This window comes from Felis catus, chromosome F1 (assembly GCF_018350175.1).
Source record: "Felis catus isolate Fca126 chromosome F1, F.catus_Fca126_mat1.0, whole genome shotgun sequence".
Taxonomy (NCBI): domain Eukaryota; kingdom Metazoa; phylum Chordata; class Mammalia; order Carnivora; family Felidae; genus Felis; species Felis catus.
The window spans coordinates 10,642,813-10,670,668 of record NC_058384.1 but is presented as its reverse complement, the minus strand read 5'-3'; the positions used below and the strand labels follow the sequence as shown (position 1 = coordinate 10,670,668).

Genomic DNA, 27,856 nt, shown 5'->3' with positions numbered 1-27,856 from the left:
TTGATGGATTTTTAAAAATTCTTATAACAATTCTAGATAATCATAACCTAATTTTATAGATAAGGAAACTGAACCTTAAAAATATATTAGGTAGTTTGAATGAGGAAATACAGCCAAGTGGTAAAACCAAGATTCAAACCCAAGTCATAATGCTCTTGATCATTAATTTACCATGAAAGAATGGCAATGCTATATAATCTTTTCACTGTATTTTTCACTTGTCAGAAATGTCAGAATATTTTACAAACAGTAGTATAGTGAACATAGAAATATGTGAAATGGTTCTTCATACCTGTGTAAGCTAGGAATTTAAAGATAAAATTTTATTCTCTGGAAAAGGACAGAGCTTATAATGAGATATGATAGCATTATCTGTGGAAATAGTTTTTAAAAAGTATGGAATGCAATATACTTCAAGAGATTTTATCTACTAAAAAATATAATACACCTGTATTGATCACACAAAATAAAAAATGGCAAAAGTATATGAACACGTGAGCGATTCTTCGTTGTAGTTGTAATATTTGTTATCTGGTATAATTTTTCATTTTCTAAATTGGGTTACCTAGTAGACATCAGAGAACAACATAACGTTCTCAAAAAGAGAACTACTATCACACGACCTTAAGCCAGGGTCAGTAGAAAAGCAGAAAAACCGAATGTGAAAAAAACAAAATAAAACAAAACTGATAAAGGCCAGGATGTCTACAGCTAAACATAGCTCTGACTTCATAAATAACCTGTTGGTCGTTCTCCACATTCCTTTCTCTTGACCTGTAAATTGAGGAGCAAGCCTCAGGCCTGGACATACAGAGCAACAAGACTTTATTCCCCTCTTAAGTACACTTTGTTCAAAGAATGTAATACGTAAAATCATTTACAGTTTAAAAAATTCTGTGAGTGTGTATGCCTGAGATACCCTTAGGGGAAGCAACTGTAAAAAATGGACAGACTCCTTTATGTGACTTCAAACAAAGCCTTGTGAATTGTACTTTTTAGAGTTCATTTTAATGAAAAATCTACCAACCTGTCACCAGGTCCTGCGCGATACCTCGCACCTGGGATCAGGACTGGGTCGTCATCACTGTCATCTGTGTCCTGGAGAGCAGAGTCCCTGGCTAATGTTTCCTCATGAGCCAAAGGCCCGATGGCTTCTGTTTGTGACTGAGGCTCCGGATTAGCGGTATTTTGATCGGTAGCACCTTCAGTGCTAGTTTGATCTGAAGTTCCTGGTTCCTTGCCTTGTTCAGACAAAGTAGATTCTTCTGGAACCCCACAAGAGCTATCAAGATTGAGGTCATTTCTTTCTCCTGAGCAGGAATCCAATGGCTCAGATGTGAGCTTATCTGATTGTGCTGTTAGAAAATAAAGTAGAAACAGCTGGTCATGTTGGCAACATTATTTAATCTAGCCTTAAAGCTGGCAGGCATTTCCTAATGAGGAATTTCCCAATAGGGAGAGAAAAATTCCATAATACATCTATTTGGAAATGGTCTCAGGAGAGAGTAACATAAATTACGCTTCTCATTTGCCCACATGAAGCAATTATCTAAAGAGAACAAGACAACTACTCACCTGTATCTACACGATTCTGAAGTGTGTTTTCTGCAGATGTACCTTCCTGACATGTTGTCGCATCCTCTGACGATTCTTCAAGAGCTTCTGGGAAATAAACCAAATTATCATTTTTTAAAATGTTTATTTATTTTGCGAGAGAGACAGAGCGTAAGCAGGGTAGACAGAAAGAGGAAGACACAGAATTTGAAGCAGGCTCCAGGCTCTGAACTGTCAGGACGGAGCCCGACACAGGGGTCGAACTCAGGAGCTGTGAGATCATGACCTGAGTCAAAGTCGGACACTCAACTGACTGAGCCACCCAGGCACCCCACCAAATTGTCATTAAATCCAAAATTTTTAATAAAATGAATACCAGCTGAATACTCTCGCTATCCTATATATAAGTAGCTCTTAATCCTTTTGGGATCATAGAATCTTCTGACACCCAGACATAACCTCCCCTCAGTACAATGCAAATATCTATGTCTACACCGAATTGTACAAACACTATCAAAGATGGATGAGCAATCCTGCCCACTGCCTCCTCCCAAAGCCCAGGCAAGGACCTTAATAAACCCGCAGTGAAGAATTTCTGCTTGAGATAAGCCCTCACAACTGACATTACTTGATCTTGCCTTGTTTCTAAACTTCACAAAATCTAAACTTAAAACTGAGTATTTTTCTATCCCTTTACCATGCATTTAGTAGAATCTGAACTATCATGAACCCTACCATCAATTCTCTTTTGGCCACTGAAAATACTTATTTCTGGGATTTAACTCTAAGATCCATTAGGGATCAGTCTTTTTTGCTCCTAACCGCACATCTGCTTATTGGAGAGTTGTTTTACACATACTTAATTCTTGTAAACTCTGTTATATTGAGGCATTGATTCCTTTAATAAGATGTGGAATTCATTTAGTCCTTCATTTACCAAGTATTTTTTGAAAATCTACTGTATGCCAGTCCTGGCCGTCATTCATTTCATGCCTTTTTTCTTTGATTAATGAGCTGATTTTTCTATGATGACCCATCACCAGCTATATTTATTTTTTAATACTCTTGTTACTGTACCAGGCTAAATTTTTGAGCATTAGTTCCATCTGATTTTCACCAGCTTTATGAAATAGCATACAGTCAAAAATGGATGTATAAAAGAAAGCAAATAAGCAGTTGCTAGGGGTTAAGGGGGAAGGAGGATGGGGGATGGGGTGTGACTGCTTAATGGCTGTGGGATTTCCTTTAGAGAGGATAAGAAAATGTTTTAGAACTAGACAGATGCAATAGTTGTACAAAATTGTGAATGGTCACTGGATTGTGTACTTAATTTTTTTTTTTTTTAGATTTATTTATTTTTGAGAGACAGAGAGAGACAGAGCACAAGTGGGGGACGGGCAGAGAGAGAAGGAGACACAGAATCCGAAGCAGGCTCCAGGCTCTAAGCTGTCAGCACAGAGCCCAACGTGGGGCTCAAACTCACAAACCGCGAGATCATGACCTGAGCCAAAATCAGTCGCTTAACCGACTGAGCCACCCAGGCGCCCTTAATTTTTTTTTTTAATGTTTATTTATTTTTGAGAGAGAGAGAGAAAGAGAGAGAGAGAGAGAGAGAGAGAATGAGTGGGGGAGGGGCAGAGAGACAGGGAGACAAGAATCTGAAGGAGGCTTCCGGCTCTAAGATGTCAGCACAGAGCCCAATACGGGGCTTGAACACACAAACCATGTGATCATGACCTGAGCCAAAGTCGGATGCTTAACCGACTGAGCCACCCAGGCGTCACTAGAGCGTGTACTTTAAAATGGTTAAATTTATGTTACGTGAATTTCACCTCATTAAAAAAAAAAAGTGAGCAAAAATTATATGCTAACAAAAAAAAAAAAAAAGAGAGAGAGAGAGAGAGAGAGAGAAAGAAAATCTCCTGTAATCAAGGCTCTGGACTAGACACTAAATTTCACATAATGGTCATGTAAAATATTCTAGGAAAGCATTCTGAAAAATTCCTAAATGGCATTTCTTGTATGAAACAGTATTCACGCATAACCCATTTAAATTTTATTCCTTTTTCCCCCTTCACAAGCCACCTATACTCTTTGAAAAAATCAAGGCGGATACTTTGGATTTCACCGCTAGGTATAAAAGTGGTCAAGATAATCCAAACTAACATTTACATCTCACATATTTTCAGTACAATGACCACCTGTCTTGGCCATTGTATCCACTGAGGGGAACTGTGCTTCACTGTGACTCCCTACCCTAAATGCTTAAGGCCTCAACCATTTGTATTTGCTATCTGTTTATCACCAGTAGTGGCTGGACTACTGAAGCAAAAGTAATTTATTAAAAACAAAAAACGGGTGCCTGGGTGGCTTAGTCACTTGAGTGTCCGACTCTTGATTTTGGCTCAGGTCACGATCCCACGGTTGTGGGATCAAGCCCCATGTCAGGTTCCACGCTGAGCTTAAGATTCTCTTTCTCCCTCCCTCTGCCCCTCTCCCCCACTCGAGCTCTCTACAAAATACTAACTAACTAACTGACCAACCAACTAACCAAGAAATAAAACTGCTGCACTGAAAGAACGTAAAAGCAGGTGGACATTCAACACTGGGGTTTTATAATGACAACAGAAACAACACCTTACTTGTCTCACTGTCTCCTGGTGGCAGCACAGAGCTCTGTGGGGTCAAGGATCCCTCCTGACCCTCAGATTTGCAGTGGCTCCCATTTCCTCTAGAACTTGAGGCAGTACTGCTCCTATTATCAAAACAAAACAAGCGGTTCCACCAGGAAGTTAATAAATATGAACTTTCAGGGTAATTTTTATATTTTCCAACTAGAGAAAAAATCCACACAACAAATAAAATATAGGACTTCTTACTTGAATAGTACTTGTAAAACACCACTTTCAAAGATCAAGGTGATTATTCTAATCCTCCTTAACCTTAAAAAAGAGATTTAAAAATACAGAAGGACCACCTTTTCAAGGTTTTGATGCTTCTATTTATTTCTATACATTTGTATTGAATTTTAACTGAATTACATGGACTCTCTTCTTGTCCTCACCACAGATGGTTCACCACATCCAAATCCTTACTGGTTTTACACACTTTGGTCTTTGAACCCCCCTATGCAGCTTGCTTCTACTTCTGGACTGTTGTTCACATATGGCAGGTGATTGAGCACCAGGGCTTGTAGAAAGTTCGGATAATGTTTTTTGTTAGTTTAATACCCACCTGACGATGACTAACAATTCTGTCGGCATTTTTGGCTAGGGCAGAATCCTAGATGGATTCAAATTAATAATTTTCAATGAACGTTCTGTGACAAATCATGGCATATGTGTAAGGTGGGGATTAGATGGGAAAGAAAATAGAGGAAAATGTAAAACAATCTAGGATTAAAATTAAATTCAGAGAAATGTAATAATTTCTTAGATTTAGAATAAATGTGAACAAGAAAAAAAAAAAACCCTGAGAGTTACAAGTAACTTAAAAACTATTAATAACAGACAAATAGCAATGACTCAGCAGACAATGCAAATTGTCATGGACTTTTTGCCAAGATTTTATAAAACCCCCTTTAGGCTACTTGCAGAAGTCAATTTGATTTTTTTAAAAGGGCACCCATGTATAATATGCTATTTTTAGGAAGAATGCATATCTACATGGGTATATATGCAGAAAAAAATTTCAGAAAGGATACGTACCAATGTTAAGTGTCATCTCAGTAGGATTATCACAAGTGATTTTTTTTCACACTTTTCTCTAGATTCTGACTTTTTTTTTTGCAATGAGCATGTTATTTCTTTTTAACCGGAAAGAAATATATAGCAATTTTGGTAAAGAGAAGCCAATGTGATATATAAATCTTTTTTCCCCGTTGAGAAAGCTATGATACAGGCATAAATAAAATGCTCAGTGTACTATAGTTATGAGAATTGAAACATTATGATACTGATGTAGGAAAACAGAGCCATTAGTGGAAAAGACAATGTAACCAAGTAAACATGTTTAGCATATGTTAATATGGTATTTTAAATCACAGAAAAAAGCATAAATTGCTCAATCAATGTAACAGGACAAAGGAAGAGTCACGTGGAAAAATCAAGCTATAGCTCTATGTCATACTTTATGGCAGAGTAAGTTGAAGAGGAATTAAGCACATATTTCTGATATGAAAATCACAGAAATGATAAGAGGAAAATAAGAAGAAACCTTCCCCCTAATCCTGGGAAGGACAGGCTTTTCTAAGCATGAGCTCACAGGCTGGAACCATAAAGCACAACTGCCATAAGTAAACTGAAAGACAGACAACAAACTGGGAAAAATATCTGCAACAAATGAAAGACAAATGATATCATCCTCACTCAATTCTATAATACATAGGTAAATAGTTTTATAAACAGTAAGAAAAAGATATGAACACTGTAGTAGAAAAACGGGCAAAGGCTAGGAAAGGCCAATTTACAAAGAAGGTAACTACAGACCCGGCACCCGGGCCTGTCGTGTGCTAGGCAACGTGCCAAGTACTATCTGCTTTTTCTGGGTGATCTCGTTAAATCTTCCCAACAAACCTCTAAAGTAGATTCTAGTAGATATACCTGTTTTCAGATGAAAAAACTGAGATTCAGAGAAGTTCAACAGCTTGTCAAGTTTAAGGTCTAAGCTCTTAGTCAGTGTGCTCTATTGCCTTATCTGTCATCAAAGAAACTAAAATGAAAGCAAGATCCCATACTGGCATATGAAAAAGAGATGAAAAAGACTGCATACATTTTGAATTTTCTTTTTATAATTTTTTTCTTTTTTCTTTTATGATCAGGAAAAAAACTAATTACTTTCTGATAAAGAAATAAGAAACTAGTGAATGAGAGAATGGTCAGATTTTAGAGAAGAAAAAGTAGCATTCAAAAGAAGAGTGGGACTAAGGATCTTTGCTAAAAAAATGCTCAGATGAGATTCTTTATAAAAAATCAGCCTTTTCGGTACAGAAACATGAGACTAGAACAAGAAAGACATAAAGCATAACAATCTTGTATGATCTTCAATTACATATTAAGAAAAAGGGCCACAGAGATCATGATTATAAAAAGTTGAGTTCCAACACTAAGGCTCATAAAGAAGTTAGAAATTCTACTGACTGCACCTTCAAATATATATCCAGAATCCTGCTGTCATCCTGGTCTAAGACACAGGTGCCTCTCACCTTTCTTACTGTTAGTCTTTTAACTGGCCACCTGGCTTCCACCTAGGGCCTATTCTCTACTCGGCAATCAGAGACATCCTTTATCCTTTTAAATATGCTCCTCACTTACCTGGGCTGACTTTCTTTGCTACTACTTTCTCCTTTGGTCCTCCACCTCAGCTACAGTGGTTTTCTTAAAGACCCTTGAACATTCGTGGTCTGTTCCTGCGTCAGAGCCTTTGGACTGGCTTTCTCTCTGCCTACAATGCTCTTCCTCCAGATGTATGCATGGCTCACTCCTTCTTACCCTTTAAGTTTTTGTCCAAATGCCATCTATTCAATGATGCCTACCCTTACCCGAGGTCTCCCAATCATCCTTACCTGCTATATTTTCTTCCACAGCACTTAGTATTCTCTAACATACTATACAATTCATTTATTTGCTCTATTTATTGTCTGTCTCCCCCATCTAGAATATAAGTTCCAATAGGGAGGGATTTTTTTTTGTCATTTTTTTCCCCCTGATGTATTCCCAGTGTCTAGAATAGTCTCTGGAACACAGAAGGATTTCAGTAACACCTGAAAATACTACTTAAAGATTTTAATGTAAATACATAGACACATAAACACAAATGGAAACCAGTGAACTGGAATAAATAAAATCACATATCAACATATAATTATATATTAATAAACAATATATAGCTATATGTTATGTATATATTATATGAGCATATAATATATAATAATAAACAGTGGAATATGTTAATATAATATTAATTATACAAAATAATTAATATATTGGTTATAAATGATTAATATAATTACTATATATTAATCATATAATTATATTACTATAATTATATATTAAGAAAGGTATTATTGATATGTTAAATCATATTAATATAGAAATGGTAATAAATTTAAATACAAAATTTTGGATACTATCTCAAGCAAAAGGCATGAGACAGACTAAAAGAATATAAGAAGCTCACATAACCTGTTTTTAAGACATAAGATTTAACTAGATTAATGAGCCATAAATATAACCAGAAATGTCATTAAAGAGAACCTGATAGCCATCAAATAGAGTTCAACCTTATTAGTAATCAATTCAATAAAAATGACAATTATTTTAAAATCAAATATACAAATTAAAAATAAATTGCTATTGAACACTGGCCTCGGGGCAGCAAAATGTGAACTTTCATATGCTGCTGGGAGAAATGTAATGACAGAAGAGTCCTTTGAAAATAATTTGGCAATATCTTTTGACTTAGATAGAGTTGACTTCTAAAAATACATCTCAAATCACTCTTAAAGATAGGAAAAAGCTTGTAAACAAAGATATTCATTATTAAAAAAAAAGGTAAATTCACTGCCTGATTAAAGAAAAACGGTTAGGTAAACTCTGGAGTATTACACAGTTTTCAGATTTACGAAAACTAAGTAGAAATGTGGGAATATTTATTATGGAGTTAAGCCAAATAAATGCAGGAGAGAACAGAATATGTACAGTATGGTTCAAATTAACTTTAAAACTCAACCCCCAAATCACACATGCATACATATATGTACATATGTGTGTGGACACACACACCTACGCAAAGGACCAAGACTGAAAAAAAACTCCAAAATATTAGGTTTATTTTTTTGCACTAACGGTCTATTGGTGATTTATTTTTCTATCTTTTGCATTTTCTATCAGAAGAAATATTCCAGGACCAACACCATCAGCATCACCTGGGAAATTTTTAGAAATGCAAACTGTCTGATCCCACCTCAAACTTAACTGAGAGTGAGGCCCAGTAATCTGTGTTTTAACAACCTCTCTAAGCGATCTGAACCACCCACCCTAAGTTGGAGAACCAATGCATTACAACTAAACAAAACACAAAGATGACGAAGTGCTAAAAATAGTATCTAATACAATCCTACAAAATGGCTAAGAACAGCTTTACAAAAATATTAACTTACCATTCATCTGTAAAGTTCAGTTTTATTGTGCTTGTAGTTGTTCCTTCTGTGCTGTAGTGCAAACTTAAAACTGGTTCACCTGTCCCTGGTTTGGGGCTCAGCTTTTCATTATTGTTATCTGAAAATTGTGTTTAAAACATTTGAAAAAGTCTCTGAAACCAATAAAAAGATGACATTTCCTAAAATTTATAAAACTTAAATTAGGCTGTCCTTGTCATAGTTCTTTCTCACATCTGTTACGGTTCTCACTTAAAGTTCAAAAGCAAGTGTTATAGAAACACTATTTCAAAGTGGCACTGCATCAAATTCTACTTCTATGTACATGACTCCCTTCAATTCAGATGGAAATCACACACATTTGAGAGTCATATTTAGTCATTAGGAAATCAAGGAATATTAACAAGCAATGAGATATGTTATAAACTGGTACTTTCATGTAATGGAATGCTCACGACTTCATTCTTTAGTTGCTAGAGCATCACGATAAACTAACGTTGGCTCCTTCAGAAGCACTGAGAAGCAAGATGCCAGGCCTCTGAAAGCAGCTGTTCAGTAAAAACTCTGCTGCAACTAAAGGCTATCAAATTTTTTCTGTTCTTTCAAATTCACAGATTTATAATCTAGCAAGGGATTATAGCCTGCACTCTATTGGGAGGGGAGGAAAAGAAAATTTTATATGCTTTTGATATTTCTAAAACTCTCTTTGCTATAAGATCATATGTTTTGGTATATTTCCTCTTCCTCTCCTGACTAATCTCAGGAATCTGTTTTCTAAACTACGGAAATCGTAATTTCACCTTAAGAATCTACAGGGGATGTCCATGATACATTATCTATCTCAACATATTAAATCTTTGTAAAATGGCAAATAAAATCAAGAAATTCTACACAAATTGATATAGACCACCCCAAAGTTATCCTTCCCCACCTCCCCAAAAGAGTACATGGATAGTCAAACACCAAATTAAATAAAGCTTAAAAATTTCTTCTTTTTATGATGATTAATAGCTTAAGGGAACATTAGCATACATAGAAAATACAAACTGCTATATAATCAAACATGTAACATTTCTGCCAGTTGCTTGCAGAAAGAAAACTCTTCTGTGATATAACTGTTTTCTTGCTATCAGTTTAAGAACTGATATTTTACTAATAGTAAGCCTTCTGTCTTGGAAAATAACAAAAGCAGTAACAACTTCATAAAACCTATATTATTCAGGCCCTTTGGTTATTACGTTCATTTTATACTGCAGTGAAAGACTTCTGTCTTTCTGTATTCCTCTTGAAGACGCTAGAGCGCTTGTTAAAAGAGAATCTGACAGAACCTCTGCTCTCACTTTTATCCTATGAAATGGCAATTAACAAGATTTCCAATGGAGAACTATAGTAGAAGGGAAAAGGATTCTCTCCTAGAGATGAGAAATCAAGCTGGTAATAAAACTCAGGGCTTTCAGTTCTTGGGTCTTCACTTCTAACTCCTGAGAAATCCTCTCCTGTAATACTAATTGCTATTTGAAAATAACAGTGTCAGTAAATTATAAAGCTGGCTTCCCAAATGGCAAAAACACTTTGTTTCTGTACTACTGTTATGACTATGTCATTGCCACAGCCACTGGGAATAAATTAACAATCCAATACAACTTTCAAAGATTCAGTATTACATTCAGTGTTTTAAAGGAGGTATTTCATCAAATGGTATTCCAAGAAAATAACTGAATTAACAGATGTTTAGCTTACATAAAATTATTAAGAATGGGACTTTTAAAACATCTGTCCTACCCTTGACCAACTCTGAGAAATTTGCTGGTAGTCACTTGTCCACACATAGTTTTCCCTTATTCTTAATTACTGAAATTAAATTTCCCTTATTCTTAGTTGCTGAAATTTTTGGCCCACTGCTGCCCAAATCACCGTCATAATCCTTGATGAGGACAGACAGCTGCAAGATTGAATGATCCAGGAAACTAAGAGGCAGAGCTGGGCTGGTTCCTTTATCATCTGTCACAACACTTTATAAAGTGCTTTGCTATTTATTTTTCTTAAAAAAATTTTTTTGTAATTAATTTATTTTTTGAGAGATATAGAGAGACAGAGCACAAGTTGGGGAGGGGCAGAGAGAGAAGGAGACACAGAACCCAAAGCAGGCTCCAGGCTCTGAGCGGTCAGCACAGAGCCCAATGCGGGGCTCCAACTCATGAACCGTGAGATCATGACCTGAGCCAAAGTCAGACGCTTAACCGACTGAGCCACCCAGGCACCCCTATTTATTTTTATGTTAAAAGTAAAGAAGGGATAGAAAACAAAAGGGGTGAGAGAATTACAGGACTGAATTTCTTACATCCACCTCACTTATAGCAACATAAGTTGTACGAAGCCATTTATACGCTGTATCAAAAATTTCCTTTTGTATAAAATTAAAGAGACAGCTATAGAGACTTGCACTCTGTAATTGCAGGAATACAACCTCTGTCCAGAAGTCAGAATGGTGTGGAAAATATCTTATTTAAATTGCAGCACCCCACCCCCGCAAAGCAAGAAGCTTCCTAAGATAATATTAATTAAACCGTCTTCCTTACGGTGTCTACCACCATAAGTTATTATTTAATCTCTCATGAATACGATCTACATATTGTAAGTCACGTAAGACACAGTGGTATTCATTTAATTTATAAAATGACTATCATTGACACAATTTGTTCACTGAGATTGTTAATGAACCCACCAGCCTGGGGTAAAATTGGGTCACCGCTGTATAAACAGAATGCATTCTTCTGTTAGCTACACAAACTTCAGACCCCTCAGTCTAGTTAACTCCTTACAGACTGCATGTAAATAACGAGTGCTTCTGGCAGAAACACCACCCAATGCATAACTAAGGCATTAATAAGAGTATCTACCCACAGTTTAGGATTCATTTCCTGGCTTGTTCCAATCTATTCCTACTTTAATACTCCTCTTCTTGATCATCTACATCCTACCAGGTTGAATCTTCTCAGAAATGTAGATCCCTGGCTTACTAGCGAATTAATTCACAATTCTTTTCTGATACAATACGTATTTTAAGCTACAAATGTCTGAGGAAAATCCACTTTAAAAAACTAAAAAATTAAATGTCTTATTTTTACTCTATTTGAAAAAATATTTGTAACCATTTATATCGGCAAACACCATCTAAAAACTTTATTATTCAGGGCGTCAGATTCTTGATCTTGGCTCAGGTCATAATCTCACAGTTCAGGAGTTCGAGCCCCACATCGGGCTCTGTGCTGACAGTACAGAGCCTGTCTCTCTCTCTCTCTGCCCCTTCTCTGCTTTCTCCTTCTCTCTCTCAAAAATAAACACTGAAATATATATATATATATATATATATATATACACACACACACACACACATATATATGTATATATAATTAAAACTGTATTATTCAAAACCTCACACAACAGACAGAAATATGTAAGATATTTTTTGCTTAACAAGTAAAAGTTTTAATCTAAGAGCCCTTGTGGTTAGAACTTCACCTAAACAAATGACTTTATATAAAAAGCACCATCATAATAATAACAAGAATTTCTTAAGCATTACTATGTCCCAGGAGACAGGTGCGTCCTGTATTAAACCTCCACTTTACAGATGGTGAAACAGGTGATTCTGAGCTAGATTTTTTTCTCTCGCCATCTAGGCTTCCTTCTACATGGAGTTCCTACTGACTATGCTGTCTTGGAAGTAACTTGAATACAAAATAGAAAATAAGATTGCTTAAATATTTTAGTTTAGAAATACCAATTGTTCGTGGTACTATTTCTCAGAAATGATGTGTAATCCATTTCAGCAATATTAATGTAACTGATAACGGTTCTGGTAACCCAAATTGTCACTTTGGCCTCAGAGTACTGGAAAATTGTGCTGTATCTTCTGGTTAGGGTGCTTAGAGACTGGACTATTTCTCCTTCTCCTAAAAACATTATAGGACAATAAAATTAATTAAACTGTGTGCTCTCAGCACAAGGGCAGTGTAGTGGGGGAAAAATCACTTTCAATTTGTTCAACACTGCTGAAGTTAGAGATGGCTATTTTATATTGCTTACTTAAGAATAATTATTAAAAACTGGTGACAGCAGCTTGCAGTGCGAAAAAGGCAAACTACCACCTGTTTTAAAAACACACGTTTCAAAAGCACAATAATAACCACATAAAAATCAAGACCACATACTGTGAAAGACTTCATTTTCAAGGTTACAAGTGAATAGCCAATAACGTGAAATTCTGGAGACCCAATTTTAAAAATCCTCTCCAGACATGTTATAAGAGCCCTTTCAGGTTAGTATAGTGACTCAGAAAAAACTTTAGAATGGTCTGGAATATAATTTGAAAGCAACTTCTCTGAATTTTATTTAATTAGATACTTCCAAGCCTTTCAGGTATGAACCACAAACAATTTTGTTTTGGTAACACACATGTACTCAAACCATTTCATCTGTGCATTGACATTATGAAATTATATTCCTCTGTGGTTCTAAAAACACAGGCTCAGATCATGCCAAAAATTAAGTGTGCTGACAGTAGCACAAAATAGGCTATCTTGGTAACTAGGTTTATAGATCATCTAAATATTGATACAGATGTTTGAACTTTCAGCTAGGATATCCCTGGAGACTTATCCTATATGTAAATTTAAAGAGTAATCAAAATTAAGATAATTAATGAGGATATGGCCACAAAAATTTGTTTAGAATCATTATGCCCAACATTTCTCTGCTCCTGCGTCACTCTCGAAACTGCAATCATACATTAATCCCCAGAGTAGCTTAGGTAAGCGGTGGATAATACAGAAATAGTCTATTCTTTATGAAAAGTACTTTCTATTATGCAATGAACTAAAAAAAAATTTTTTTTTGATGTTTACTTGTTTTTGAGAGAGAGAGAAACACAGTGTGAGCAGGCGAGGGGGAGAGAGAGAAGGAGACACTAGAAGCAGGCTCCAGGCTCCGCCATGACAGCACAGAGCCCGACACGGGGCTCAAACTCATGAACTGTGAGATCATGACCTGAGTTGAACTTGGACACTCAACTCACTGAGCCACCCAGGCGCCCCTGCAATGAACTTCTTGCCACTTCTCATTCCATTAAGTCAAATGTTAAAAAAATTAAAAAGATAAATAAATCTAAAAGGAAGCAAAACATATGGTGAAATTCTCTGAAAAAAATGTAGACACATCAGTAAGGTTCAACTACCTTCTCAAATTTTGCTCCCAACTTACTTGACTTGCACAGAAGAGAAGGCAAATTTCTCAAATATAATTTTTAGAACAATTTGAAACACTTCCATTTTATAGGTCAGGAATCTGTAATTTTTCTGCAGACCTCAGACTACTGGATATCCAGTTCTTCCAATCATTTGCATAAGAAGGCATATTCTGATTCAAAGTGGAGAAACTGCTTTTAGGAGTAGATTCTTCACAGAAAACACCTATCTACCATACAGATGACTGTGGGGCAAGGCATTTTATTCTAAAAATAAGTGTTCTCACTAGTGCGATCTGACTTTACATACATAAATGATGTTCTGGAAGCCAAAACCAAAGAAAGCACAACTTTAAAACTGGTATTTCTTAGGAAATCTCTTCTGTAAAATCTTTTGGAAATAATATTCTAGTCAAAATATCTCCCTGACAATCAAAACTCAACCTCTATATCAATTATACTAATTTTAATCCAAGAACTTTTTTCATGACATAACACAGAAATGTAAATTGAATCTAAACATGAGTTTGGATACATGTAGGTTCAGACTGTGCCTGGTTTCATATTCCCAGTGACGTTTACAATTTCTGGGCTGAAATGCAGCAGCTACCTAGGCTCTCTTTCCCCTGCTGCAGACCCGTGAGCCTTATAGCTCTCTGTTCATAAGAGTCCCTATTCCTATTTCACATTCAGTCTTGAGGAGAACACAAAGGAAGGAAACAGGTAAAGATGGCCACGCCATGTGGCACAAGAACCCTCCCCAAATCCTTACTCAGTATCTCTCTTTTCTGTTTCCCCGGGAACATTCTCTCTTAAAAAATCCAAACCTGCCTGTCACACAAAACAGATCAATATGTGACTTCCAGGTGAAAATGAACAAACGAGGCAGACAGCTCAGAAGAACACTCTCTTTAACCATCTTCCCCAGCAGCTACTGTCTTCCTTGCTTATTGTCTTGAAATGCTTTTCTTGGGGCACCTTGGTGGCTCAGTCAGTTAAGTGTCCAACTCTTGATTTCGGCTCAGGTCATGATCTCAAAGGTTTGTGAGTTCTGAGCCCCGCATTGGCAGGCTCTGTGCAGAGCCTGCTTGGGATTCTTTCTCTCTCTGCCTCTCCCTGGTCTCTCTCTTTCTCAAAATTGACAAACAAAGAAACAAACAAACATTACAAAAATGTTTTTGAAATGCTTTTCTTATTTCTCATCTCCATTTCTTCACCCCCTGGTCTACTGTGGCCTCTGTCTCTACCAGCCTGTGAAACTGCTCTAATTTGATCAATCTCCTCCACACTGATTAATTTAGTGGAGAATTTCTGGAAACCATTTGCTTGACCTAGCAGCAGCACTCAGATACACAGCTCTCCTGTATCTGAGAATTTCTCTTCTCTCAATCTCATGACACTGTACTGGTGGTCTACTCTACCTCTGACCTCTCTGGTTCCTTCTTCGTCTCTTGTATCTCCTCTAGCAAAATCTTTAATTCTGGAATTTTTCTGATTTTTTTCTGAGATGTTTTAGATACTGTATTTTCTCCCCTCACGTTTTATATTCATCTTTGTCAATTCATCTACTTCTATGGCTTCAATTATTATCTATATGCAGAAAATTCCCCATTTATTTCTCTAGCTCTGACATCTTTTCTTCCTTTTTAAAAAAAAAAGGGTTTCTTATCTTTTTTTTTTTAAGTAGGTTTCAGGCCCAATGTGGGGCTTCAACTCACGACCCTGAGACCAAGAGTCACATGCTCTACTCACTGAGCCAGCCAGGCGACCCTCTAACACCTTTTCTAAGCCCCATATCCATGCAATCAACTGCCCAACAGCCTTTTCCAACAGACGTGGGTCTCTCACGCGGAAAACTCAAAATCGACATATTCAAAAGCAAGTCTGCGATCCCCACCTCCTTCTACGCGTCCCCTCCCATACCTTATTCCTTTTCCAGGGTTGCCTATTTAAGAATGTGTCTACCCACTTAACTGTGCTCAATCGAAACTTGGGAGTTAGCCTTACAGCAGCCAGAAATGTCATCTGTTAATCTCCATCAGTAACTCCCCCAAACAACCACAAATATGTGAAGACACATACTCTCCTCCTGGTCCCTCCAACCAGCTTGCCATTACTAAACCACCCCCACAGAGAAATTCTAAAGTGGTTACTGCAGCTTATACTTTGGACTCCTCCTCAATCTCCTGCCTCATTCAACTATTATCAAATCCTGTTTATTCTATAGCCTAAATATTTCTTCAATCTCTTCATTCTCTCCCCAGACTTCTACCATCAATCGGGTCAAAATGTTAGTACCAGGAGAACTTCCTAAGTGATTCTGTCTCTAGTCAAATCTCCATACTCTATTCTGGACAAACCAGATGGATCAGTCCATACTCTCTATTTTAAATCCTTCCTTAGCTTCCTACTGTTCTTAAAATAAAATCCCAAACCTTAAACTTCCCAAAGGTCCTTCTCAATCTGGGCCCCACCCATCTCTTGAAGCCAAGGAACACTGCAGCCACAGTGGGACGCTCATGTCATGCTAACGTGACTATCTCGGAGCCTCTGCATATGCTGTTCCTGCTTGCCTGCACTCACTCCCCTTCACCTAATTTACTCATACTCCTCTTGCAGACCTCAGCTTAAGTGTCTCGTCCTCACAGATGCCATATTTAGGCCCCTACCAGAAGACATGAAGACTCACTCTTACGTGTTCCCCAATGAACCCTGTTATTTCCTCTCTTATAACACTCACTACACTTAGAGGTATCTTTTCATCATCTGTCTTTACTGTTAGATGAGGCAAAGCAGAGTAGTTACGATCACAGATGGCAGAGTCAGGCTTAGGTCTGGATCACATTTATAACACTAAGGCACACTTACAGTGGGTAACCTCAGACAAGTTTCTTAATCTCCCTGTGCCTCAGTTTCCTCATCTGGAAAATGAGCGTAACAGTACCTATGGTATAAGGTCGTGGTATGGATTAAGTAAATGAACAAATATAAATTGCTCAAAGTAATGTCTGCCACAAAGAATATGCAATGTAAGTGTGTCTGCTATTGTTATTATTACAGTTAACCAACTCTATTATGATTATTAACACTGTTATTGCTAATCAACACTATGTTCCCAGCACAGGGAGCATGCATCCTAGTGTGAGCCCAGTACTTGCCCCAAGTAAACAGATAATTAAATATGAGTTGAATTAATGACACAGACATACAAATATGGCTCCATCACTTATTTCACTTGTCCTTCTGTATTTCTTGGGAGTCTTGGTTTCTTCATCAGTAAATAAGAATAACATTAGTACTTGTTGTATAAGAACACATGAGATAGTGCATGTAAAATTCTTAACACAATGCCAGTCACACACTAAAAGTCAGTTATTTTTATCATACACAGTTCTGAGTTAGAAAACAATTTAACTGGATATACAGACAGATACTGATTTGGTTAGCAGGAGAGGAGAACGAGTGAGCATACAAATATGCTCAAAATGAAATAGGGTTTAACTTTCAAAAGAACAAATGTATCACTAACACGAAGAATCTAGACTTAATAGTTGGGGAAAGGGAGACTAACTGCTCCCTTCTAAGCAACGAAGTGATAATTAATTTTTTGGAATATGAAAAATCTAGAAGGAACTCTAAGTTCACTTCTTTTTTTTAGAATTTAAGATACAGTATTTACGAATATACTCCAGTATGATGAATACTGAATTTGTACTTTCCGTTACTGCAGCAGGCTTCAACAGTTAGATATTTATTTAACAAAAATTAGAACTGTCAAAGTACATTTAATGGAGATCTAAAATACTACTTGAAGTAATACTGTCATGAAATTACTAAAATGAAATTGTAATTTGGTGACAGTGTATGACCTTAAGGGAAGGCATGACAGGTCCCATTTTCCCATTTCCCATCTACCCTAGTGGAGTCAGTCAGAGCTGTTTCACTGGTTCCTGGTGACCCACAAGTCTCATCCTCTAAGTGAACGTCTTATGGACATCGAAAGAAGTCTGCTTTTGTGCATATACACAGTGGAGAGTTAAAATTTGTATTTCTAAGGCTACAAATTGGTGTCTGGCAGGTGCACAATCGCCCACAGGCCTAAGTTTCAAACGCAACAGCATTATCAACTTCCCGGATGATTGTCACTGTAATGGATATACAGCAACTTGCTTTAGTCACGGCCACACTTTAAAACCTAGGCAGAACAATTTTCTTATACTCCGTCAAAAATTAAAAGTTAAGGTCATAGGTTTCTTCCATTGTTTTAAAAGGGGGATAGCACTGGCCTAAATATTTTTAACAGAAAATAATGTGTTACTTTTAATAATGTAAGTAGGCACGAGAAATATATGCCAGAAGAGGATTATTTTCCTTATAATACAGTAGGCATTACATAATTAAAGATATAAATGAAAAGAAACACCAGAACTACTCATTAAAACACTGTTCAAACTAAACACAATGCACAGGTATCATTGTGCTTACTCAAAAGGAGTTTCTAATTAGCACAGAGAGGCTGTCAATGTGTGTACAAAGCCCTCTATTTGCAGGATACTGGAAAGTATTTTACGATAGGATAAAAACAATATGCATGTTGTACACTTATTTCCTTGACATTTTGTTTCTTAGGAAAATATTCTGATAAAAGAAAAGAACTATTGAGGCAACCAGCAACCAGGCAGCTTGCATTGATGACTCTGAAGGTTTAGACTAAATATACTTTTATTTAAAAAATGTTGTGCTTCTGTCAAAAATTCAAGATAAACAAAAACAGTGACCAACCAATGCAATAATGTGTATATAAACACTGAAAGAAAAAAAAAGTCTTTTAGTGAAGCAAATCCACTAAATTTTAAAAATTCTAAAAAAAATTTTTTTAACAGTCAGGCACCCCAATTTTTAAATTTTTATTAGTAGCATTTTTCTCCTTGGTAACCCCCTCAAATAAAGAAATCTATGGACTACGGTGGGATATCACACAATAATGAGAAAGTACCTCAGGGCTTGTAAGATGAACATTGTCAAATAAGTATGAAACTGAATTATCAATTAAAAAAATGTAACAGCGTCTCTTTAAAAGTATGAATAAGAAACTTGAAACATGATTAAATAATCCCTAAAGATATATTCAGAAAGAAAACCTATGAACTTTACTTTTCCCGTTCTACAGGGTAAAGTGGAACACAAGAGTCTTGACAAAGATTAAAACGTGAAATAACAGCATTAAGGGGACATCAACTATCCCCTACACCTTTAACCTCTCGGACAAAGATTCTTTCTTATTTTATCAGCGTGCTCCATTTGGAAACCACAACCCCTCTCCCAGACATTACCTTTCCTCTACCTTTTCATTCTTAAATGAGCTTATGGAAAGAGTCATCTACGTGCTAACGTTTCCGCCTCCAAAAGAAAATCACTCTCCTCAAACCACTGCTGTCTGACTTCTGCCCCCGCCGCGCCACTCAAACTGCCAGGCCACGGCAACAACGGGTAAGCGGCCTCTGACCAAAGGCCAAAACCATCCCTCAGTCTTTGTCGGACGTGACATCGTCGCTTCACAGGTCACTGCTGGGCAGCTCCTCTTCGAACTTTGCTTCCCCCCCCAACTCGGCATCCTTTCTGCCCTGCCAGTTCCTCTGCTCATTCCTTTCCGGTCTCCTTGGCCGAATCCTCTCCTCTGCTTGCTCTTGCAGGGTACACTCTCCCCTTTTCACCTGACCCTCGTTTCCTCGACAGTCTCATCTACTACCATGGTTTCAACTGCTATCTGTAAACTGATGATTCCTAATTTTTATCTCCCCCTCAGCCCTCTCCAGTGACTCCCAGACACATATATCCATCTGTCTGTCCGGAAGATTTCTCAATTTGGAGAGCTCAGTGTACTTAAACATATCAAGAAAATCTCATGTATCTTCTCCCCCTATAACCAGCTGTTTCTCCGGAAATCCCCATCTTGGTTGATGGTATCGCTCTCCATTATCCTATCAAGATACCTGGATATGGTTCTCTCATTCATTTTTAACCACTCGGTCTCAAGGTGCCATCAATTCTGTCTCTCAAATATTGACAAAATCTGTCCATTTTTCTCATTTCCTACCTCTAATTACCTTAGATTGGACCCCAGAGCGTCTCTCACCTGGACTATTACAACAGCCCCTTACATGGTCTTGCAGTTTTCAATCTTAACCCCTTCCAATCAACCATCTATAATCGTGCCAAAATCATCTTTCCAATACATAAATCTGGTTCTGTTCCTCCTAAGGCATCCCACTACTTAATAAAGTCATTTACTCACTCATTTAAGCAGATATTTATGGTTGACTGTATAACAGATATGGTATTAGGCATATCTGTATCATAGTGTATTAGAGTCGATGAAAACAACATTTAGAGAATACAGGGATGAAACAAATCCTCAAACTGTATGATTACAAATTGTGACAAATGCAATGAAGGAAAACAGGTCACAAAGAGAGTAAGAGGGGAGAATTACTTCAAATTAAAATGTCATATTATTTTTAAGAAAGGAATTTCTGAGATTTGATGGGTAGAAAGCTGCTGTAGGAGAAAAGGACTTTTGGTAGAGGAAATAGCATACATAAGAGTTTTGAGAGGGAAAGGAATAGAGAGTGCTAGAAGAACTAAAAGCAGACCTATCTGTCAAAAGCTTAGTGAGAGAAGGGTGGCCTGAGATAAGTTTGGGGAGACAGGGGCCGGGTCAAGTCCACAGTACGGACTTGGGTTGTTTTGAAGGGCAAAGGGACACAATTAAAAAGTTTTAGGTAGATGAAGGACACGATTAGATTTGTTTTTAAAAGTTGACTCTGGCTGTTGCTGGGAACAGGCTGCAGCCTGAGTGGGTGTGAGGAACCCAGCTGAGAGGTTATCGTATTAGTCCAGATGAGAAAGATCGTGGTGGGCAGTTTCTCTTAATGTTTACAGAAGTTATTTTTAGGTAATATAAGCCTGTAATGTAGAAGTCCCCAGTACTTTTTAAATGACGTAATCCTGGGGCCCTTAGGTGGCTCGGTCGGTTAAGTGTCTGACTCGATTTCGGCTCAGATCATGATCTGACGGTTCGGGAGATCAAGCCCCGCGTCCATGCTGACAGCACGGAGCCTGCTTGGGATTCTCTCTCCCTCTCTCTCTCTGCCCCTTCCCCCCTCCCGCATTCTCTCTCTCAAAAATAAATAAATAAACCTAAAAAAAAAAAAAAAAGGATGTAATCCTGCTAAACAAAAAGGCATGTAAAAAAAAAAAAAAGCTCAGGGTTTAATTCATTTGGATATACTGTTCATCATTAGGACGTTTCTAATTACACAGTTCATTGATGATAGTCTAATACGATATAGCTTCTGCCAAACCTACTCAGTATTTGCCCTTTTATATAACACCTCTCCTTCTATGACTAACAGGCATATCATAGTTGACATGGCCAAAAAACAAAGAACCTCTTGATTTCTGCCTCAAGACTAATCTACCTTAGTTAAGTGGCATCATCATTCACCCAGGCATTGATGCCAAAAATCTGCGAGTTATCCTTTCTTCGTCTCTTTCTGCCATATTCCATATCATATGTAAATTAAGTACCAATTTAACTGAATAAAATATTCAATATAATCTATGGAAATTACTCTATGTGATTAACAGAATATGAATCTGGCCACAACTCTCTGGTAGTGATACACTATTTGCATTCAAATATCCTTACAAAAAAGATTTTTGATTAGAGAGCAGTTTTAAACAGTAGTACAATATATTATAACATGGTGATATAATTGTACTTTACCTTAAGGGAATTATTCTTCACTGTTAATACCTTTACAATAAATGCATACAGACAAAACATGCTTAATTTCTTAGTTCTCAAATTTCATTTACCAACTCATTCATCATTCATGCAGTCGCAAGAACAGAAACACCCACAGCAATAGTGGTCATCTCAGGTCTAGAAAGAATAATTTAAGATCAGAAGTAATTTGTTTTAAAATTAGTTTCTGAATATGTCTCCAGGAAGACTGCTAAAATCACATCTGTTTCACACTAAACAGGTACTCCAATAATACTGAAGTTCCCAAATACCATTGGCAAATGAGGCACCCTATACGTGTCAACTTTCAGCCAACTAAGAGCTTATGGCCTTAGAGCTAAGTTATTTTTTCCCAATTTTTTGGAAACATATTTATAAAATACAGTAGAGAGATGATGCATCTGTCTTCTTAGAGAAAAGTATTATTTAAGTTATCCCGGACAACTTCACATCACTGGTTTCTACCAGCTGCATCACGATACATTTAGAGTAACCCAGGGAATTCGGAGGTACGACAGTAAAGTTGCTTTCCCTAATTCTGAATGGCCTGTTTGTTTCGTTTTTAGAGTCTTTCTCTTTCCATCCTTCTTTTCAGCTTCCCCTTCTCATGGTCAGAATGTCTTCCTCTACCAATCCATCTCTGTGCTATCTTTGATTGATGTGCTAGTAATAAAGCCTGAAAAATAAGTCACCTGGCTCATCAGGCTGTGCTCAGAGCTTTCAAGCTGATGTTACACTCTCCTACTTCACACGTGCCAAGTACCTGTGGACACTATTTTCCCTACAGAATGAGATCATAACTGTATTCCTTACAGTTAAAGCTATCGGTAGTCTGACCACTGGATAAGTGACATATTACCATAGCCATTTGGTAATACAGAATATTAGTATGTTCAAATAACCTTTCCTAGGTCAGCCACTAGGTAATATGGTAACCTCACCCCACAGTTCTACACAGTTTTATGACACCTCAGCTTTTAAAGGTAGATATAGCTTATATCCATTACAATATTGTTATAAAAAGAGAATTTAAAGATGGCATAAGGGGCCAAAGGTAGAAATAAACTGAGTTTACGTAGAAAATAATCCGCACAGGTCAAGGAGGACCTTTATGCACAATACCACGTAGGGCAATTTAGCCCACAAAATACTGACTGTTAGACCATAATCAAAACGAAATGCTACGAAAAAGTGAGAGAGAGAGAGCTTGGTTTATGCATCGCAATAAAACTATGGGTGGATGGGCATAGCGCATCTCCTGTTGCACGCACCCTGCTGCTCGTCAAGTGACATGGATCCGAGCTGTTTGTTAACCACAGAAGAAGGAGAATCTGAAACAAAAATGAGATTTCAACTTAAAAGTAAGCAGCAGAAAACTGCACAGCAATGTCATGATCAACTCTAAGCTTAAGAAACAAATGTATAAGGGCAGAGAACAGAAGTAAGTACTGTGGTATATTTCCCAAGCAGTGAGTAAGCGGGGCCATGTGCTTCAGACAGGTTATTCCACGCAAGCACTTAGCAAGCTAAGAATGAGCTGAGAAAATATTCTTCTGCTTCCATGCATATACCTTTTGTCAAATTCACTTAGCACAGGCACAAGGTACAAGGTAGATAAAACAGAACTAGAGTTATCTCTTTCACTAGACGGAAGACTCCTTCCCCTTCTTAAACCCCTTTCTGGCCCCTTACAGATGGCTTTCGTTCTGGACTGGAGGATTCAAAGCATGAAATGAGATGCTCACTACACTCTGCTAGACAGTGGGTATTGCACCTTGAGCTGAAACAGGAGCTCAAGTGAAGACGTGAGACAAAGAAAATGGTTTGTAAGAGAAAACTTCAATGAAGTAATCGCCATGACAGAAACACAGATAATTTTAAAAACTCTAAGATATGTTGTGCATATTAAAACTGTTGTCTGTGGAAGCCTTAGTTTTTAGGGGCCTGGTGGGAAAAGGAAAAGAGAGGAAAGGAATAGGCTTGCCAGTCTGGGCTTCACGCTTTCCACCCCGGCTTCAAATAAAACATTTAATTTTTCATCCTTTTGATGCGCTGAGTTTCTGTGTAAGAATTTGTTCTATAAATGGGTTCTATTGTTTGGAAAAGGCAGCATGATAAAATGGAAAGAGCACTGGTTTGGAGTCAGTGAGTTTTGATTCTAAACCTGGTTCTGACAATAATTAGCCGTGTGACATTTTTAGATCTAAGCTTCTTTCTTCCTGGCCATCCTAGGGACCTAGTAACTTAAGCAAGGCACCAGGGAATAGGAGGTGGCTACTAAGTCCTGGCTTGGGTTCCAGTGTCCCAGTGGGGCTAGAATATGTGGATAATAAGCACAGCTCCCCCCAAAATGTAAGATTAATTCCTAGTTTCTAATATCCTGTGTTCCAGTACTTAGCAAATGTTAACGAGACAAAAACCTTGCACTTTTGGATAGTCACCAGTTTCTATTCATAATGGCATTTTATTCCCCAAAAGTAGATAAAATATCTTGAGTTGAGAGCGTCCTTAACTTAATAGCTAAGAAAAGTTTTTCAGTATATCCTGATTGCTTCAATTTGTACATTTAACAGTCTAAATCTTGCCACTAGGACCACTTCTATCAACTTTAAATCGTCTACCTTCTGATACGTTTGCTCAGAGACTTTTGAATTACTAGATTTGGATAACGCATGATCATCATCTGAATGATAGCTTTGGCTTATCCTTACTTATCACCTCTTCATCAGAACATTCAGTTCAACAAATCTGCACAACACAAAAAAGAAAGAAGAAATGATAGGATTTCAATCAGTTCCTGAATCTCTCCATGCTTTGCTTTCCTTTCTAAGGTTTCTTCTCATTTATCTATTTCAGGGATAGATACAACATTCCTACCTATGTTGTTTTTCAAGAACAGATAAGATGGTTTTTAGAAGACCAAAACTGTATTCCTTAAAGAAAAACTGAACAAAAATTTGAATCACAGTGAAGTATTAGAAAATCCTCCTAGAAAGCGTTTCATGAAATATTTTTTGTTATATTTGTGTTTGTTCTACATTTCGTTGTACTCTCATTTATAACTAAGAGCACTCAGAAAACTATCAAGTCTCTAGGTAATCTTTTTTTCAAATATTAAATTTTTCCACAAACATTATGGAATGTACAAATGTTATGAAATAAAGACCATCTTATTTAATTTTATAGATAAAAATTTAGGAAAGAGTATGACTCTAAAAAACCCATTAATGAAAGAGCTAGAATGCTATTATCTCCTCAAAATTATATATTTTCAATCTCTTTAATGATTTAAGGTATTTAAAAAGTTTACATTAAAATAGTATTAAATGAAAAGGGTTTCCTCACTGGTTTTATATCTGTCACAATACTGTACGTAGCTGGGGAATTATTTGTTGTTCCTTCCATCTTGAAAAACCAACCTTTAAGAAGAAATCCTTCTTGACCATTGTTTCGTTCTATTTTCAATCTCGGGCACCATGCAGCTGTTTTTTGGAAGGATGATTTTCCTGGCACATAAACATGTGAAGTGACATGTTTTCATACCACTAGATATTCATAAATCCAGTACCCATAACTTCTAACTTACAGAAGTACTTCCAAATATTAACACGATAAAATTGGTTCAATGCTGATCGTGTCAGTATGTTTGCATGTTCTACCCCATTTGGCTGTGAAATAAATGTCTTCTGGAAAGCACCCATTACATAAAAATCAGACTAGGGCGCCTGGGTGGCTCAGTCGGTTAAGCATTTGACTCTTGGTTTTGGCTCAGGTTATGATCTCACAATTTGTGAGTTCGAGCCCCACATTGGGCTCTGCGCTGATGGTGTGGAAACTGCTTAGGATTCTCTCTCTCCCCCCCCCCCCCGCCCCCCCCAGTCTCTCCTTTTGTGTGCTTGCTCTAAGATAGACTTAAAAAAAAAAATCAGATCATATGGTCTCATAATAATTTATTACAAAATGCAATATGGTTGTTCGCTTATTGCAAGTGTTTAGAATTATTAGTTTTAAGGTAGAGATAAGCTTTAGGCTAAACTCATTCAGTGCTAAGCTCAAGGTGTCTCATGGCCAATTTCTGTGTATTTCCAAAAAATTTGTGTTTTGGTCTCGAAAAAACTCTTTAGCCCCCTTGACATCAGAATTTTCTCCAGTGTAGACAAAAATAAGGAATTATAGTCTTTTAATAAGATTTTTATTTTATTTTATTTTTAAGTAGCTCCAAACCCAACATGGGGCTCGAACTCAAGACTCCAAGATCAAGAGTCACATGCTCTACCCTCTGAGTCAGCCAGACTTCTGGGTTCAATTTTGGCTTTTCCACTCAGTAATACCGTAACCCTGGACAAGTCATTTAACGTCTCTATGTCTCAGTTTCTCCATCTGTAAAATGGGAATAACCACAGTATCTACCACATACTATTCTTATGAAGACTTAATGAGATGATCCATGTAAACTACTTAGACAGCACATAGGAAAGGGTCAATTAATGTTACTATTACTTGCCTCTTATTCAGAAACATGATATTGAATGAAAAATAATGATAGGAAGCTGTTCTGAAAAATATGGAACGTGTTCCCATGACTGAAGTTCTAAGACACTCATCACTGGTGTGCCCAGATTCTGTCATTCAATGTAGCCACGGATGCTTACAGAACGAGACTGACATCATATCTGAGTTACTAACTACAGCTCATGCTATAAACAGTAAAACAAGGATCAAATGCATCCATCTGAGAAGTGCTACACGTGACCGTTGTCACGGACAGTGGGGACTAGATGTTGTGTAGAGCCTGCTTGCACAGGATCGGGTAAGTGCTGATTTTTTCCAATATGGCTCAGTTTTGAAAAGCCCTTTTTCAAAAATAATCACCAATATTGTATACCCTCTCGGGGTATAAAAATTACTTTTTTTCTTTTCCAATCAGCAAAACCGTGCCATAAAGTGAAAAAACAGTTCCTACCTGACCCCCTCTAGGCTGGCTCCATGCTCCAGTGGGGCTCTGTGGTGGTCGAGCCAGTACAGCAGACTCCACAGGGTGTTGTCACTCTGAGCAGGAGCCAGCAACCCATGACTTCAAAGGACCTGAAATGGAAAAAAAGAGTCGGGTTTAAAATCAGCAATACGCTGACTGTCTCTGCCATAGCTGTTTAGGGCATTCGTCTTTAGAGCTCATTCAAAACCCTGAATGCCGTCAACTGTGTATGGCTGTGATAGGAGGTAATTGTGAGGTGGTAAGTGGAAGATATTATAATTAAGACAGCCCATTATTATGTGTACTGCTCTACTCAGGAATACAAAAATGTTATACCATATTGTCTACCCCATACTTATGTCATCTCTGTGAATTACGGCAGGCCACACTATCTAAATAAATCAGTAATTGGGAAACTGAGACACAAAGCAGCCAAATGATCAGTCCGAGCTCATCTAGTCATAAGGCCAGGACAAGAATCCAACCAGTAATCTGATGAAGGCAAATTCACCTCTTTATGATTAAAAAAAAAAAAATCACTGAAAGCCTAGAAATAAGTTATGATGTATTTTTTAAAAGCCTAGGAAATAAAAGGCACTTTTTAGTTTAGAAAAATAAAAATATTTTAAAGTAATATATTCTGACTTTGAAAAACGAAATTTTTAGAAATTAGCTATGATGGATCAATTAATGTCCACAATACACAGACAATATTGTACCTAATCACTAAGTTTAAGAACATGTTTTAATAATTGTTATTCAAGGGGCGCCTGGGTAGCTCAGTCGGTTAAGCGTCTGACTTAGGCTCAGGTCATGATCTCACAGTTCGTGAATTGGAGCCCCATGAATTCGGGCTCTGTGCTGACAGCTTGGAGCCTGGAGCCTGGAGCCTGCTTCGGATTCTGTGCTTCCCTCTCTCTCTGCTCCACCCCTGCTCACGTTGTGTGTGTGTGTGTGTGTGTGTGTGTGTGTGTGTGTGTGTGTCTCAAAAATGAATAAAATTATTTAAAATAAAATAACTGTCATTCAAATAAAATCTATCTCCTTGTTGAATTTCATAAATTGAATTCCTATTCTGTATTTTTATAATTTGTGTGTTCTAAAAAGATGAATTCT

The 27,856-nt window shown here is 37.2% G+C and overlaps 1 protein-coding gene across 9 annotated transcripts in view; it reads right to left on the bottom strand.

Annotated features, from left to right (window-relative positions):
- DCAF6 (DDB1 and CUL4 associated factor 6) overlaps window positions 1–27,856 on the bottom strand; it is a 134,107-nt gene that overhangs the window by 33,645 nt on the left and 72,606 nt on the right. For 5 of the 9 annotated variants that reach the window (XM_003999156.6, XM_045049454.1, XM_045049457.1 and 2 more), the window contains 5 exons: window positions 23,037–23,096; window positions 8,714–8,831; window positions 4,197–4,309; window positions 1,576–1,662; window positions 1,028–1,355 (listed from right to left, as the gene is read on the bottom strand). In XM_003999156.6, the coding sequence (XP_003999205.5) occupies window positions 1,028–1,355; window positions 1,576–1,662; window positions 4,197–4,309; window positions 8,714–8,831; window positions 23,037–23,096 (706 nt within the window). Of the gene's footprint in view, window positions 1–1,027; window positions 1,356–1,575; window positions 1,663–4,196; window positions 4,310–8,713; window positions 8,832–23,036; window positions 23,097–25,184; window positions 25,272–27,856 lie in introns of all 9 variants that reach the window. The other 4 variants (XM_045049456.1, XM_045049459.1, XM_045049460.1 and 1 more) reach the window with 2 other exon arrangements.